We start from the raw sequence: 18428 nt of genomic DNA on the forward strand, positions 1-18428 counted from the left end.
AGAGCATTTTTGAAAATCTGACCAATGAAGTTTTCACACACATTTGGAGCAGTTTTAGTCCTGTAGAAGAGTGGGAGAATACTCATCATATAATTTAGCATTTTGCGAGCAAACTAATGTTAATAGTCAAAAAGGCATCTGCTTTATTTCTCATTGCTTTTAAAAGCGACTTAATACAATGCACCATGCATGCAAAGAGCATTAAAGGTAAAGTTTTCAAAAGCATGCAGCATTGACCTAACTATGCCCCCACGTAAGTAAATGGGAGTTTTACCACTGACTTCAACAGGAACAAAAGTTAGACCAATGCTGACTGCATCTGAAAATCCCACAAAATGATTTGATTGCAGTGGACAGAATGCAGCTATCTTTATAGGCACATGCAATTAATATCCATTCACACAACTACATCCTCAGGGCAGTCCCTGCACTGACATAATCCAAGTGATCACTCCGCTGCCTACCTACTTCAGGAGAGCATCAGAAAGGGGCCTAGGAGCTCTTGTAGTTTCTTTGCCAGGCCCTAGTATCTGCAATTTTAAGTTTCTCATCCTAGGTTTTATGGGTGGTGGGTGACGCTTCCCCTTGGGGAGGCTAGCCCCCTGCCCACCTCTTCCGACCAAGGGCCTGCCTCCACTCACTGCTCTCAGCCCCCCGCCCCAGTGGCCCTCGCCAAAGGAGTTGGGTGTGGGGGGGGAGCCAGGGGAGGGAGGGCTGAGAGCTCTGCTGGGACTACGGCAGAGCTCTCTTCCCTGGCTGAAGAGCAGAGCCCAGAGCCCCTCCCCCCTTCCACTGCTGCCCCATCCCATTCCATTCATCCATGGGCCTGCCCCCATTCCATCCCCACTCTGCCTCTTTCCCTGTGAGGCCAGGCCCCCCACCAACTCCCTCCCCCACCACCCCAAGATCAGAAAAGGCCTGTGCCCCCACTGCAGCTCCGGAGTGAGAGCTCCTCCAGCCCTGGGGCTGTGATAGAGGGAAATTTTTCAGGGTGCCCCAAATTTCCACTGTCTCCACTCCCCACCACAACGGTGCGAGGTTTGGGGAGACTTAGCCTCCCACAGTCTCCATTATGCACTGCCTATGCTAGGTTTCATTTGTTTTTTTACAGTGCAAATATTTGTAATCAAAAATAAATATAAAATGAGCATTGTAAACTTTGTATTCTGTGTTACAATTGAAATCAATATATTTAAAAATGTAGAAAACATCCAAAAATATTGAAATAAACGGTATTCTATTATTAACAGTTCGATTAATCGCACAATTAATCGTGATTTTTTTTTAACTGCACGATTAATTGTGATTAATTTTTTTAACCACTTGACAGCCCTAATAAATACACATAGGATATATTCCTTTTGGGACTATATTGGGAAGTGTAAGTATTCTCATCCAATAAGAGACCTTATTCCTTTAGACAGTGCAATTTACATGACTTAACACATGACATATTGGTGAAACTAAAATACACGTTACTCAATGGGTTAAACCTACTCTCCAATGAGCTACCAACACTTTTGACTAAACATAGAATCTTGTTCTAGATATAATGGACAACAAATGTTTTAAATACACAAAAATTCTCCATTTAGCATCTGGTAGAAAAAAATATCAAAAGAGCTTTGCAGATAAACACTGTAATTCTGGACTATATTTAAATCAATGGAAAGGAAATCCATGTACTTCCCGAGTGTGCAGAAATTGTCAGAAGACCTCTTATTTGTCCCACACAACGCTTGAACTGGAGAAATGTCTTATGTGTCTCAGTTTTTCCTCCAGTGTCACTTTTCATTTTCTTCTTCAAAGTAGCAGCAGCCTGAAGACTGAGGATATGGCATTACCACCCACACCTCTCTTGCCCAGTTCAAATACCGAAAGCTATTCCATTCCCTCAGAATCTTCCAGGTATTAGCAACACTCACGAATTCCCTCTGCAGATGGTCTGTTTTGCCATCCACATTAAGCTTACACTTATTAATGAGAAGTATTTTTAAAACCATTCACTTTGAATTAGCAATAGAACTTAGCAATTTTCCTTTTTCGAAGGGTGGTAGGGAACTACCACTCAGGGAAGTACACATAGGGTTGGCTATCAGGTTTCTTGTCCTGGGTGCCAAACCATCACCGGGAATGATGTGGGGTGTGTGCGCACCTAATAAGGGTGGGGTTTTTTTTTGTTTAGCCATTCAGGGGCATCAAAACCATGTCCCACCCTATGTGACAACACACCTATGGCCATCCCTAAGTACACAAAAGGCACTAGCTCCTCGGAAATTCAGAACGAAAGGTTAAAAATATAGGAGGTACAAAACCAAAATGCAGATGTGTTACAAACCCAGCATAAGAAGCTGGCAGTGCTTGCCTGAAACACCCCACTGCGCTAGCAGATGTTGACCTTGCTGGGAAAGTGGGTTAAGTGAGTGTTGCTAATTCATGGAGGTAGGTGGTTCAACCCCACACGGATATAAGGGAGAGTAGGGAGCAGCACGTTCCAGCTCTTGGATCTAAGGTGTGGACTGAGGAAGGAACTGTAGAAGCAGCCATGCTTGGGGTGGAGTTTTGAGTTGAACTTTATGTTATTGTTAATGTAAATGTTGAAGGTAAACTCCAGGAAAGGGTGAGTATTTGACTCTAAACAGTGTGTGGATTTTGAGAGCAGGTTGGGAAAGGACTTACTCTCACCCCAAAACTATGAAAAACAGATTAAAGCAACGAGATTGCACTACATGTTTAGGGTTATTTTTAAGATGTTTCTGCTGCTCTCTTGTTCCCTGGTTTAGTCAAAGTGATAAAAAAGTATCTGTTTTGTGACCCACACTCTCTATGGATAGTGTAGGAACAACTGTGAAATGGATCTTTGATGCTTTTTCCCATTTCCGATACATGCCAAGTAATAATAATAATAAAAAAATCAATGATGCCTTTGAAGACATAGGACATTACTGTACGGGGCCCACTTAGAAGATTACTGTGTCTGAATGATCAGCACATTTAAAAATACAAATTAATCTATTTTCTGCTTTTGGGCGAGCACTTAGGATCTGGAAGTGTTCCAGTCACCAGAAAACCAGACTACGCCTGCAATTTCCTGTGAAGATGGGGGGGTACTATTTGTTACATTCTTGAGTAGTTTATTTCACCTAGGCTCAGAAGCAAAACAGTCAATTGGCTTTGTCTCCAAAATTAGGTACACTGGAGTCATGGGATTTATCTCCCAGACCGCGAAATCTTCAGTAATGATGTGGCAAGTCAAAACAGACCAACAAAATGACTGCCCACAAAAAGTCCATTTATGTAATCTAGGATGGTGAGCCCCAGATAGTGCAAAATGCAAACACAAAGAGCGTGGTGGCTGTTGAAACACCATTTCTAATTTGACCCCATATTTATATAAGCTATTGACAGCAGATTAAGACATTACTATACCATTATTTGTAAAATGGGAATGGAAATCTCCAAGATTTACAATACCTGCAGTGGGGGAGTTTGCATGATGGGACTTTTTTGGTAAGTTAAAAATCTGTTCACCGGGATCTGGTGGGGGAAGAGCATCTTGGCCTTGTCGAGCCACGACAGGATCATACTCTTTACCATCATAGTTGGCATCAAAGAACTTCTTAAACCATTGGATAAAATCTAAGTTGTCTTGGAAGCGCCCTCTCACCAATTTCTCCACTGGAATCACCTGTAAAATACAATGGTAAACGGTTCCAGTAACACTGCATTGCCAGTACATACATATTTCTCAAATTATCTAACAATTTAACTACCAGTGTGGTGTCTCCTGCATCACTCTGGATTTAGAGTTATATGGTTACGGTCTTCTCAGCTTTGTGTGTAGCTATATATAAAGCCCTTTTAAATACTCATTTTCTAGCAGTACCTTTCCATGAACAACGTTAAGTTAACCTCTCAATAGTGCATGTTCTTCTAAAAGGTAGAAGTACCAGTATTATGATACCATAGTAGAGAGTCTTGCAACCTGACCCAAACCCCATGGGACCCCATATACAAGTGTTGGGTTCAGCTCGGGTCTGAAAACAACCCAACACATTTGGGCTTGACTCGGGTAGTCTCTCATCATCTCCTCCTGCCCATGAGGTCGGTGAGGCAAGGTGGCGGAGCCTGCTGAGTGCCCTGCTCCTGCTGGCCATGGTCGTGCTGTGCTGTGTGCACCATGGAGCGAGCGTGCTGAGGAACTGTAACATCTATTATGCTGTAGCACACACAGCGCAGTGAGATGGGGGCACCCGGCTGCACCGGCACATGCAGACACTACTGTGACGACCCCACAAGCAGGAGGTAGATGGAGATGGATTGTGGGCACAGGGTGTGGGGAACCCCCACCAGGCCAAACCTCAAGGATGAAATGGCAGCAGATTGGGAAGGGTGGGGGGAGGAGTGTCAGATTTGGGTTGGGTCAGGTCTGAAAACAACTTGACTCTCTGGTTGGATTTGGACAGCCATGAGCTACTCAAGTTTGGGATGGACTTTAAAATTAGGCCTGTGCAGACCTAATTACTGTTCTTCCTCAGCTATGCTCCTTTTAGGTTTGAGTGACAACTGGGCTGCATGTAGCCAGTCTGAAACTACTGCCATCTTTAACAACAAGTAACTGGGAGTCTGTCCAAGATTTTAACTAACAAATTTTCATGCAATCAGATGTATGTCCTAAAACTGAACAATTTCTTCAAAAAGCGAAGCGTCAGATTCTGGCTTGCCCTGAGTAGGTGTGCAAGGAACTCTCAGAACACAGGAAATCCTCTTTCACACTGCCCTGTGTATTCACGGTGGGGAAACAGAATCTCAAGTGTTCTCATTAGACAAACCTATGTAAGCACCGTTAGTGCTGGGTGTGTCTGCAAAAGGCTCACGGAATCATAGAAGTTTAGGGCTGGAAGAGACCTCAAGGTATCATCTAATTGCTCCCCCTGTCCTGAGGCAGGATTAAGTATACCTAAACCATCCTTGACAGGTGTTTCTCTAACCTGTTCTTAAAAATCTCCAATGATGAGGATTCCACAGCCTCCCTTGATAACCTATTCCAGTTCTTAACTATACTTACAGTTAAAAAGTTCTCCCTAATAACAAATCTAAATTTCCCTTGCTGGACATTTTTTCAATTACTTCTTGTTCTACACCCAGTGGCCATGAATACAATTGATCACCATTCTCTTTATAACAACCTTTTTCACATTTGAAGACTTATGTCATCCTCCTTCAGCCTCTCTTCTCTAAACTAAACATGCCCAATTCTTTCAACCTTTCCTCATCAGTCATGAACTTTTTTTTTTGGTGCTCCCCTCTGGACTCTCTCCAATTTGTCCACATCTTTCTTAAAGTGGGGTGCCCACGATACTGTATGTCTCCAAAAGTGAAAGGAGCTGCTCCTTGGTGCACTCCCACAAAATCCTCAGAAGCATTCTGCCCACCTGCGTCCTGTGCAAGAAGAGTGTCACCAACCAATACTGCTATGCCTTGGCACTCTCCTCACCGCCTCTGTAGTGAAGCAGTGGATTTAAAAAAGACACAATGGAGTTCAAACTCACCTATATTTTTGAAATACACACTCATTCTAATACTGAGGTACTAACCTGACCATTCCAACCCCCACCCTTCCATACATGCAGTATATAGAATGGTTTGTTTACATGCAAGAGTTTGGGAAATTGCCCATGAAGTTTTAATGAGCTATAATGGAGACTGTGAGAAAGTTTCTTCTGTATCAATATCTTGTGAATTCTTCAGCAACATGAAGAATCTAATGAAACTGATTAAATCCTAATACTGCAGCATAAGATAGGGTTCTGCCCTGCTCTCTGGAAGATCAGGATTCAATTCCCATTCCCAGTTTCAGTGGGCAGATAAGGACTACTGTAGGAATGCTGGAAGTGCCACCATGGCTTGCTTAGCAACAGTCCACATTGCTGAAAGTTGAGTGGATCAGAAGAGAATCCAATCTTCAACTGGAAAAGGGGTGCCCAGAGTCTCAGGGGGAATGGAAATTACAAGGCTAAACCGGCGACAGTGTTTTAAAAAACTAAAAGCTAGCCTGTACTTCACAGATCATGTCACATTTTGTACAATATTCCCTCAGTCTGTTATGTTTATATTTTTAATGACACACTGGCAAACAATGAGGTTATTCCCTATTAAAAAAAGAAATGACAATCAACTTTATTAGGCTTTTCAATGCTTTGCTGAAAGAACCCATTTTAAACAGAAGCACCTGTAGCATTATGGCAATAATGAATTAGTATTAAAAAGTCCTATAACATTCATTCAAAATATAGTGCTTTTAAAAACAGTTTAAGATTCAGAATAAAAAGGTTAAAAGCAGGCATAAAACCTTTTTTTGGATAAACCTTTACAAATATAGATATTTTGTACATGCAGAACTGAAACATGACCGCATTTTAAACTTATTCACTTTTATTCAGTTTAGTTTCTCATGTTGCTACTGCTTACATAAACTGGGCAAATTCATGTTGAGAAACAGTTAATTTTATACCACTTCAAATTTAGTCTGAGTAAAACGTGTGATAGGATCCTATCTGCACACAGAATATACACCTGACTGTATCAAGGGGAAGTAGCCTGGGGAACACAGAGGATGGGTCAACATGACTGATTAAAGTCAAAGAAAGGAAAAGTAAAGACATATTTAGCTTTGCAGAACAAATAATGCACAACAGGTGAGAGACTAAACAACACAAAGAACAAACATTGAAAAAAAGTTTAATTTGTCAATGTGTATTTTGCTAGGAAAGTTGACCTGCTTGGACAAAATGCTGATTACATATTTTATAGGTTTTCTACATTTAAGCCAGGCAGGGCACGGTTTGATTTGTTCATAGGTAATGTTCAAAGGAAATTCTGGATAGATTGCATAGTTTCATATGTTTTAAGGCCAGAAGAACTACTAGGATCATCTGCTTCCGGAACTCCTTCACAATTCGGCCACGGAAGCATCAAGCCCATAACTTGAGGTTGAGGTAGTTTGTTTGTTTGTTTGTTTGAAGAAAGATATCTAATCTTGGTTTAATGACTTACCAAACAACATGGTGGATTCTCCATCATTTGGAAGTTGTTCCAATAGTTAAAAATGTACAACTCTTCATATCCTACCTTGAGTAAGTAGTATTCAGTACAACAATAGATACAGAATGCTTGTTGTTTACCTCTATTGGGAATTCTGGGTGTCACCACACATGACCTTAAGTTTTCCCCTCACCTTCTGAGGATCACAGTATTTATTCATTTTAAGGATCTTCCAATGGACAGCATTTTATTACGAGGCCCTCTCGTGAACTCGGGGACCTAATGAGTGGTAATTTTAAAATTATTGACAGCTAACTATTATGGGCCCAGTTTTTCACCTTGAGTACTAAGGGTCCCGGTTTACACATTTTCTGCCTTTGTACCCAAATACCCATTTTAGACGTCAAAATGCCAGTGAGAGCATCTAAATACAGAACTGGGATCTCCAATTCAGGTTTTAGAGTTTGAAAAACTAGGTCTGGTTATTTTTCATTTTGGTTCCCCATGTCCATTGTACATCACCCAGTATAGAAAATTGTTTTGTAAAACATTACAATTATTTAAATATTAAAAACTTACCTTATCCACATTCATTCTTTTAAATGATGCTTGCAGAAGTTTGAAATTGTGAATGTACTCGTGCTCCAGCTTTGCCTGAAATTTTACTTTCTTCAAGCTAATGCACCCTGGGAACAACATGTCCATGAACTGGCAGTAAGCTGCTCCTATAACAAGAAAATGCATTGACATTAATCTTGATGCACCCAGCTATAACTAAGTGTCATTTATAGTCAGAAAAGAAAGTAACCATGCTGACTAGCTACTGCTGTAATTCATTTCTAGTGCCATGTACCCAATGCCTATCTGTCCACTACAATGTTGAATAGTGTAAGTGGCCTATTAATATCTATATTATTTTCATTCAGTCTGGATGCACCAAGCACTATTGTGTAACATCTAAAGGATGACCGTGACTGAGGCAAGTAAATCTTTCTTCCATTTACAACTGGTGTTGTACTGAAGTAGACTCCCTATACAAGGTAGGGCTGCCTGTACAGCAAGTAATAAAGTCCCTAGCTGTCAGTTTAAATGGAAGCCACCTAATAAGTGTCTTCAGACTCCTACAGCTTCCCAAAGTTGGATCAAGGGAAAATATGTTTGTTTCCTGGAACCAAAGAAATCAATGGCACTGAGATATAAGGTAGCTTGCTCAGTTCGCAGCCAATCCTATTCAGTACCCCCATCAGGTAGAGGCTTAAAATGAGACAGAGCAAAACCCAAAGTGACATGAATACAGGCGGGAAATAAGTTTCAGAATTATGGGATCTAAGGCCATTTCTCCCCCTCCTCCCGCCCCTTCCCCAACAAAAAAAAATCCTGAAATTTTTCACCTCTAAAGCTCAAAAACGAAACATTTGGATAAGGAGACACTCAGTCACCTCATTGCCCAAAGCGTTCAGATATTGGGCTCCTCTTAGTGCTGCCAGTTTTAATTCTTTCACACAACAGGTTTACTAAATTTAGCATGAGGGTTCAGTAAATTTAGATGCCAGCCACAGGGGATAAAAATATGCAATACACAAATGTGCAGGGAACTTTTTAAAAAAGGTGAACTGACTAGGAATATATAGGTAATACTTTGTTACACCTAGTGACCTTTCCCTTAAAAGGTCCTTATGTCACAGCAGCACCATCATTGGGGAAGGGGGGATCTTCACTATCAAGACATGAAAATGTCATGACATTTTGGTGACAAGTGTTAAAAATGTGGGGAAGGGAAATCTCAACTCAGATTCTTTGTGGAACAGTGATGTCCTCTAACCTGGAAGAATATTCCACCATATTAGCATATTTAAGGTCAATTTTCAGATGCGTACAAGCTCAACCACCTATATACCTGTGTATGCAAGTCAGAAAATTGCACATTAAATACTATTTGCTCAATAAGTTTTTAAACGTTTTGTGCAAATAGTATTTATCAAAAGGGCTGTTTTGTGCAATCACTTGATGTATGGGCAGGTCTAAGAGGCACAACTTGGGTGCGGGCTTTTGACAATTTTGTTCAGTGTCACACAAATATTCTTTTTTAATCAAAGTTTTAGCAATTGTCAGTAGTCTTGCAAGGTAACAGGTGTGTTGGATCCGAGATTATCCTCTATTTAGCCAAAGCACAGATACACCACAGATAGCAACAGAGCAAAAAACTACCACACTTTTCTATCAATATGCCTCAAACATGTTCTGGAGGGCCCATAATTCTCTATACTCAGTCAACCATCATATGAAGGGAGGGAGAGGCTGTCTTCCAGAAAAGAAAAAAACAACAGAGTTTGAGCTAGAGTCACAGGAAAACGAGTTACATAAGCTACAAATGAGGCTTTCATGTGACTTATTGTCAAGGCTGTGACAACAGCTTAGACTCAGTGCTTGAAACTGCTGCCATTTTTAATACCTTCTTTGCACAGCATTTCTTAGGAAGTATATTTACACTTACTGACTTTATGGGTGGAGTTTATAGGAAGGATTTGAATTTCCAAAGAAACCTTTTATTTAGCTACTTGCAATGGCTTTGGTATGCTTAGGATATAAAATAAAGAATCCCTGTAGAACAGGAACCTTGTGGCAAGTTAAAAACCTCAGATAATGCAGGTGCATCATCATACAGAAAGCTTCGTAAAGCAAACTAATTGCACAGAGCTTACCTTTATATTGCATGGGAACTAGTAAATAAATGTCCACTAATAGAAAGTATGTGAAATATCGCTGAAAAGGAAGATGAGTAGTGTGATATAGTATTGGATGGCTTGACTTGATTATACTATATTATTTATTACTACGTGGATTTATTTAGTATGCAGTGTTGTCCTAGCCACGTCAATCCCAGGATATTAGAGAGACAAGGTGGGTGAGGTAATTTTTTTTATTGGACCAATTTCTGCTGGTGAGAGAGACACGCTTTTGAGCTACAAGAGCTCTTCTTCAGGTCTGGGAAATGTACAGCGAGCAACACAGCTAAATACTAGATTGAACAGACAGTTTAGCATAAGTAGTTAGCACGTATTCTAAGGGACCATTCAAGGTGAAGTAGCCCACTAAAACCCCTGCAGTCATTGGACAAAAAAAAAGGGGGGGAGGGGACTAGTGGGTTACAGATGGTTGAAATAAAGCCTAAGTCCAGTGTCTTTTTTAAAACCATGATTTTTAGTGTCTAGCAAAGTTATGAATTTAAGCTCCCAGATGTGTCTTTTGAAAGTGTTGTGCAGGTTTCTTTTGACGATGTGGACTGATAGGTCAGATATAGAGCAATTGCTTTGTTCAATCTAAGGGGTCAATTGTGCAACTGATTCATGGTATAAAGGGAGTTTGCGCCAAATTCTCCCTCCCGACCCTCTCCCCACATATAAGCTTATACTCTAACACCTAGGTAATTGCCAGGAGTCCCTGAACACTCACTGCACAGCTGCTTGTGTTAAAGATATTCACAGTGCTGAGGTTCTCACCATTTTATTTATAGTTGTCATTTGGTAAGTATACATGAGTTTGCAAAGTCATCTTTTATTGTTTCTGCTGGTAACAAATTCCTTTTGCATCCCTCTGGGCAGCAGCTTACTAGGTTTGAAACCTTTGTGATGATGCGTCCCCGTGTTCTCTTCTCCCTCTGATGTTGGTAGTTGTTTTTCTTGTATTTCATATCAGCCAATAGGATGTTCTGGTTCTGTGCAATACCCAAATGCCAGAAACGCTGAACATACCCACTTTACAGTACTGACCTGAACTGTGATCTCTGATAACAGCACAGTTTGCTGCCAGAACACTCCCTCTGTAGTAAGCTTCATTACAGTAACAAATACAAAAGTGGAGTAGGATGGGCCAAATTTGATGTCAGAGACTAACTCACATCAAGTCACAATCACCAGCTGATGTACGTTAGGAACTCTAGAAAGGAGAGTGGTGTCAGAGCTCAAACATGTGTCAGTACAAGTGTCAAGAAGAAATCTCGTACATAGCTAGGGCTCATATCCTGAGCTTTGTGAACGCTGCTATCTTGCTGGATAATACAGGAAGTAAGGATGCATCCTATGTCCCTTTGCTTCCCAGCACAGTGTTGTACCACAGATTATTTTGTGCCTAGTTAGTTTAGTCACTTTCCCACACCGTTGGAGAGTTTTGGCACAGCCACCGGCAAGAAATTAAAAAAAAATAATTAAAAAAAAAATCACAAAATGTGGCAGGAGACACAGGGGCAGATAAAAGTATTAACTCTCAAATTGACAAGTTTAAGTTAACTGTGTCCCTTTAATGCAGCTGAAAGTTCTAATGATGAAACTGTATTTTAAAAAGACTATTACAGCTATTGTGTAATTTACATGAACAAGGTTTCTACAGCAGATTTACCACTTGTCATTTATTTTATTTTAAAACTTTACCTTCTCTGCTCTAGTTTACAAAGCGTAAAAGTGGATGTTGGAAACAGTACAGCAACAACCACACCAGAACTGTCTCTCATGGTTAGTCTGTCTCTGTCCAGCCACAACCACATCAGAACGATCATCTCTCATGGTTAATCTGTCTCCATCTACCCCTACTATATTCCCCTCCACATCTGATTTTTTGAAAATATTACCAGGCACTCCACTTTTTTTAAATGAAATTATAATCAGCAGTATAGCAATAGAAAGGTTATTGAATTTTGTAGATGCACCAATGCTGGAACAGAATGAGAAAGGGTTTTTAACCATTATTAAAATTAATTCTGAATTTTTATGTAAATCTTATATTAGTTGTTGTTCTGGCATATTGATCCGGTCATTGACTTCTTTAAAATTCTGAGGCTAGATTACAGAAAGTATTTGCCAGCAAGGTTGTGCTGATTAGACATGAATGGTCACTACTTTTGACCCAATCAGTAGAAATGTAGAAATTCTATACCCATTTTAAAATTAAGTGGCACAGCAACTGTTTTTTATACACAGCAGTATTGCCTACTTCTGTTGTTGTATACAGCTAGCAGAAAGACACTTGAAGTTGATTTGGTTTAAGTATTTATATTTAGAAGAAAATAACTAGTTCCCCCTACCGTGACATTACAATTGATGGTTTCTGTAGTCCTGAATCAGGCTAACATGCCAAAATATTACTGCTTCTGGCCCATGGGAGGCTTATGAATAGTATTTTCCTTCCCTCCAAGAGAGAAAATTCCATTGCGATTAAAATCTAAAAGCTGAATATCACTAAGTCTTCATAACTTGGGTGTGGAAGTGTGTGCTGAGTTGCTCTGCCAGCCAGCCCTTTACGCTGACGGCTTTTTCTTGGTTTCCTGCATAGAGATTACTACACGGCATGCCTCAAATGTAAATGACAAGACTACACCCACAATGCTAAGTAGGATGACTACAACCGTAGTAGGGGAAGGAACTGGCCTCTATGTCAGAATAAAGGCATGGAAGAAGAAACTGTTGATTGTAAAAGTGTCAAATGATTAAATTTCAATTAAAATGTTTCTGTAAATGCAATATTAAGGCTGACATTTGCTGTTGATTGCACATTTCTTTAAAATCAGAACTACAGTTCAAATTGTAGAAAATGGTAGTTCTTAGTAATGTTTTCGAAGTTGCATACATTTATTTTCTTGATAATTTAAGTTTTCTTTGTCTTCAGCACAATGCATTCAGGTCCCCTCTTGCCCTTTTTTTTTCTCCTGAGAAACAATCTGCACTCTTTCTGCTCAACATCTGGAGGCTGGAGCCTTCTGATCTTTAATATGGCCCAGAGTCTTGTGTCCTGGGATTTGTGGCATTTCAAAGGGACAATGAATATATCACTCACTTTCACTAACACAACTGGACATGAGCTGCTGTTGTTTAATATGATTCAAATACAGCTTAGCTGCATTAGAAAGAGAAGCATTATCACCATGGTACCTAAGCACTGAATGGGAGCCTTGGTGCAATTATTAAATAGTCAATATAAATCCAGAGTTCACAATGGAAACATTGAGACACTGATTGCTAAAGGAGCAAGAACAGTGGAGAAATGGTTCAAAATGAGAACCATATCCAGAAAGGAATTTACAAAGTTGCTCATTAGTTTCCTAAATGAAATGGCACCTTACAACTTTACTGCTCAAAAATATATGCAGCTCTCGGTTTGCTTTTCTAAATAATTCCAGCTGGAAGTGGAAATCCGTCCTGACTCCCGCACAATTATACAATAGTATTTTTTTTATTACGTTTACACATGTGGAGAAGATAGTTCTATTGATAAAAACAATCTAATTATTTTTATACAAAATGTCTTTGATATAAGCCAAACACTTCCTGTCATTTTTCATCCTCTACAGCAGAAGCCAGGTCAACTCCTCTCCCCACTGAGAGACCCCTTACCTCATGTTGCGTATTAACAGGTTCTGCCCATCTCTTTATGGCCCAATATCCTTACAATACTAGCTCACCTCCATCCATGGAACCCCTGCCACTTCTTGACTATCCCAGTGGTTCTGTCCTCCCAATACTGTTGCATCTCCCTCTTCAAGTTTCCAGGCCTAGAGGATTACAGGGGTTAAACAGGGCCTGGGACTCTGCTGCCCGGAGTGCTGACATGACAGCCAGAAATTCCTCCACCTGACAACACTACTCTGACAGACTCTCACAAAATCCTTGGGAGTGGGATATCCGCTGGGCATGAAATCCTTGTAATATCACTGTCCTGAAACCGAAAACGACATGTGGTTGTAATAATTATGTTTATGATAAAGGCAAAGGATATTTCAAAGACAAAGTAGGCCCAAAAAGATCATGGAATATAGGAATAAGTCTAAATTTGAGTGTCATGTGTTAGTTAAGCAAGGAATATTTGGTTTTATTAATGAGATTGTGTACCTGAAGAAATTTCTTTTTTAATGGACCGAGACGTTTTTGATGATCGGGTCAGATAGCTGGTGATGCATTGGAGATCATTGGGCTTGCTGGATAGTCTTAAAAAGAGATAAGTTTGGGTAGTGATGCAGTCACTTGTTAATGAAAACAAGACAGTTTTGCAACTCTTTTCTTAGCCCTGGTCTACACAAGGACTTTAGGTCGAATTTAGCAGTGTTAAATCGATGTAAACCTGCATCCGTCCACACAATGAAGCCCTTTATTTTGACTTAAAGGGCTCTTAAAATCGATTTCCTTACTCCACCCGACAAGTGGATTAGCGCTTAAATCGGCCTTGCCAGGTTGAATTTGGGGTACTGTGGACACAATTACACGGTATTGGCCTCCGGGAGCTATCCCGGAGTGCTCCATTGTGACCGTTCTGGACAGCACTCTCAACTCAGATGCACTGGCCAAGTAGACAGGAAAAGAACCGCAAACTTTTGAATCTCATTTCCTGTTTGGCCAGCGTGGCAAGCTGCAGGTGACCATGCAGAGCTCATCAGCAGAGGTGACTATGGTGGAGTCCCAGAATCGCAAAAGAGCTCCAGCATGGACTGAACAGGAGGTACGGGATCTGATTGCTGTATGGGGAGAGGAATCCGTGCTATCAGAACTCCATTCCAGTTTTCGAAATGCCAAAACCTTTGTCAAAATCTCCCAGGGCATGAAGGACAGAGGCCATAACAGGGACCCGAAGCAGTGCCACTTGAAACTTAAGGAGCTGAGGCAAGCCTACCAGAAAACCAGAGTGGCAAACGGCCGCTCTGGGTCAGAACCCCAAACATGCCGCTTCTATGATGAGCTGCATGCCATTTTAGGGGCTTCAGCCACCACTACCCCAGCCGTGTTGTTTGACTCCTTCAATGGAGATGGAGGCAATACGGAAGCAGGTTTTGGGGACGAAGAAGATGATGATGATGATGAGGTTGTAGATAGCTCACAGCAAACAAGCAGAGAAACTGGTTTTCCCGACAGTCAGGAAGTGTTTCTTACCCTGGACCTGGAGCCAGTACCCCCTGAACCCACCTGAGGCTGCCTCCTGGACCCGGCAGGCGGAGAAGGGACCTCCGGTGAGTGTACCTTTTAAAATACTATACTTGGTTTAAAAGCAAGCATGTGAAAGGATTAATTTGCCCTGGCATTCGCGGCTCTCCTGGATGTACTCCCAAAGCCTTTGCAAAAGGTTTCTGGGGAGGGCAGCCTTATTGCGTCCTTCATGGTAGGACACTTTACCACTCCAGGCCAGTAACACGTACTCGGAAATCACTATACAACAAAGCATTGCAGTGTATGTTTTCTGGCGTTCAAACAACATTCGTTCTTTATCTCTCTGTGTTATCCTCAGGAGAGTGAGATATCATTCATGGTCACCTGGTTGAAATAGGGTGTTTTTCTTCAGGGGACACTCAGAGGTACCCGTTCCTGCTGGGCTGTTTACCTGTGGCTGAACAGAAATGTTCCCCGCTGTTAGCCACGCAGTGAGGGGAGGCAAAATGCGACCTTGTAATGAAAGCACATGTGCTATGTATGTAATGTTAACAGCAAGGTTTACCCTGAAAGAGTGTAGCCACTGTTTTATAAAATGTGTCTTTTTAAATACCGCTGTTCCTTTTTTTTTCTCCACCAGCTGCATGTGTTTCAATGATCACAGGATCTTCTCCTTCCCAGAGGCTAGTGAAGAGTAGAAAGAAAAAAAAAACACACTCGCGATGAAATGTTCTCTGAGCTCATGCTGTCCTCCCACACTGACAGAGCACAGACGAATGCATGGAGGCAAGTAATGTCAGAGTGCAGGAAAGCACAAAATGACCGGGAAGAGAGGTGGCGGGCTGAAGAGAGTAAGTGGTGGGCTGAAGACAGGGCTGAAGCTCAAATGTGGCGGCAGTGTGATGAGAGGAGGCACGATTCAATGCTGAGGCTGCTGGAGGATCAAACCAGTATGCTCCAGTGTATGGTTGAGCTGCAGCAAAGGCAGCTGGAGCACAGACTGCCACTGCAGCCCTTGTGTAACCAACCGCCCTCCTCCCCAAGTTCCACAGCCTCCACACCCAGACGCCCAAGAACGCGGTGGGGGGGGGCTCCAGCCAACCGGCCACTCCACCACAGAGGATTGCCCAAAAAACAGAAGCCTGGCATTCAATAAATTTTAAAGTTGTAAATTTTTAAAGTGCTGTGTGGCATTTTCCTTCCCTCCTCCACCACCCCTCCTGGGCTACCTTGGTAGTCATCCCCCTATTTGTGTGATGAATGAATAAAGAATGCATGAATGTGAAGCAACAATGACTTTATTGCCTCTGCAAGCGGTGATCGAAGGGAGGAGGGGAGGGTGGTTAGCTTACAGGGAAGTAGAGTGAACAAAGGGGCGGGGGATTTCATCAAGGAGAAACAAACAGAACTTTCACACCGTAGCCTGGCCAGTCATGAAACTGGTTTTCAAAGCTTCTCTGATGCGTACCGCGCCCTCCTGTGCTCTTCTAACCGCCCTGGTGTCTGGCTGTGCATAATCAGCAGCCAGGCAATTTGCCTCAACCTCCCACCCCACCATAAATGTCTCCCCCTTACTCTCACAGATATTGTGGAGCACACAGCAAGCAGTAGTAACAGTGGGAATATTGGTTTCGCTGAGGCCTAAGCGAGTCAGTAAACTGCGCCAGCGTGCCTTTAAACGTCCAAATGCACATTCTACCACCCTTCTGCACTTGCTCAGCCTGTAGTTGAACAGCTCCTGACTACTGTCCAGGCTGCCTGTGTACGGCTTCATGAGCCATGGCATTAAGGGGTAGGCTGGGTCCCCAAAGATAACTATAGGCATTTCAACATCCCCAACAGTTATTTTCTGGTCTGGGAATAAAGTCCCTTCCTGCAGCTTTTGAAACAGACCAGAGGTCCTGAAGATGTGAGCGTCATGTACTTTTCCCGGCCATCCCACGCTGATGTTGGTGAAACGTCCCTTGTGATCCACCAGAGCTTGCAGCACTATTGAAAAGTACCCCTTGTGGTTTATGTACTCGCCGGCTTGGTGCTCCGGTGCCAAGATAGGGATATGGGTTCCGTCTATGGCCCCACCACAGTTAGGGAATCCCATTGCAGCAAAGCCATCCACTATAACCTGACATTTCCCAGGGTCACTACCCTTGATATCAGCAGATCTTTGATTGCGTGGGCTACTTGCATCACAGCAGCCCCCACAGTAGATTTGCCCACTCCAAATTGATTCCCAACTGACCAGTAGCTGTCTGGCGTTGCAAGCTTCCACAGGGCTATCGCCACTCGCTTCTCAACTGTGAGGGCTGCTCTCATCTTGGTATTCATGCACTTCAAGGCAGGGGAAAGCAAGTCACAAAGTTCCATGAAAGTGCCCTTACGCACGCGAAAGTTTTGCAGCCACTGGGAATCGTCCCAGACCTGCAACACTATGTGGTCCCACCAGTCTGTGCTTGTTTCCCGAGCCCAGAATCGGTGTTCCACAGCATGAACCTGCCCCATTAGCACCATGAGCATGCATTGGAAGGGCCCATGCTTTCAGAGAAATCTGTGTCCATGTCCTGATCGCTCATGTGACCGCGCTGACGTCGCCTCCTCGCCCGGTATCGCTCTGCCAGGTTCTGGTGCTGCATATACTGCTGGATAATGCATGTGGTGTTTAATGTGCTCCTAATTGCCAAAGTGATCCAAGCGGGCTCTATGCTTGCCGTGGTATGGCGTCTGCACAGAAAAAAGGCGCGGAATGATTGTCTGCCATTGCCCTGACGGAGGGAGGGGCGACTGACAACACAGCTTACAGGGTTGGCTTACAGGTAATTAAAATCAACAAAGGGGGTGGCTTTACATCAATGAGTACTTCAGGCAGGACTTCACGGAGGGTTCCAATAAGAAATGGTGCACCTAAGTAATTGTTCTTATTGGAACAAGCAGGTTGGTCTAGCCTCTGATTGATACATGGCTAGATTTACCTTGCTGCACCTTCTCTGTGAGTGACTGCAGTGTGACCTAGAGGAATGAGTCCCCTAGACAGGGGAGGGGGGGGGGAAGCAAATGAGTACAAAACAAATCTGGTCTATTTCTTGTTTTGATCCACTCCATCTATCTTTTACATCTTTGGCTGGCAGCAGACGGTGCAGAAGGACTGCAAGCCATCCTCATCTCTTGCCTGTCCAGCAGAAGATGGTACAATAGGACTGCTAGCAATCCGTATCGCCTGCCTGCTCACCATAAGATGGTTCAATAGGACTGACTGCAGGACTAAAGAGAATGACCTGGTCAAGTCACTCCAAATTTAGTCCCTGCGCCCATGTCTGCCCAGGTGCTCCTGGCCAACATGGCCAGGAGCATCTCAGACATGACGATGATGGCTGCCAGTCCTACTGTACCGTCTGGTGCCACAAGGCAATGGGTTGATGCTGCTGTGTAGCAATGCAGTACCACGTCTGCCAGCGCCCAGGAGACATACGGTGACGGTTACCTGAG

General features: G+C 42.6%; 1 protein-coding gene across 4 annotated transcripts in view; it reads right to left on the minus strand.

The window, feature by feature from the left end:
* MAPRE2 (microtubule associated protein RP/EB family member 2) overlaps positions 1-18428 on the minus strand; it is a 171062-nt gene that overhangs the window by 34288 nt on the left and 118346 nt on the right. For all 4 annotated transcript variants that reach the window (XM_073331254.2, XM_073331255.2, XM_073331253.2 and 1 more), the window contains 2 exons: positions 7624-7769; positions 3475-3688 (listed from right to left, as the gene is read on the minus strand). In XM_073331254.2, coding sequence (XP_073187355.1) covers positions 3475-3688; positions 7624-7769 — 360 coding nt within the window. The remainder of the gene's footprint in view (positions 1-3474; positions 3689-7623; positions 7770-18428) is intronic.

The sequence above is a fragment of the Lepidochelys kempii genome, chromosome 2 (genome assembly GCF_965140285.1).
Source record: "Lepidochelys kempii isolate rLepKem1 chromosome 2, rLepKem1.hap1, whole genome shotgun sequence".
NCBI lineage: Eukaryota > Metazoa > Chordata > Testudines > Cheloniidae > Lepidochelys > Lepidochelys kempii.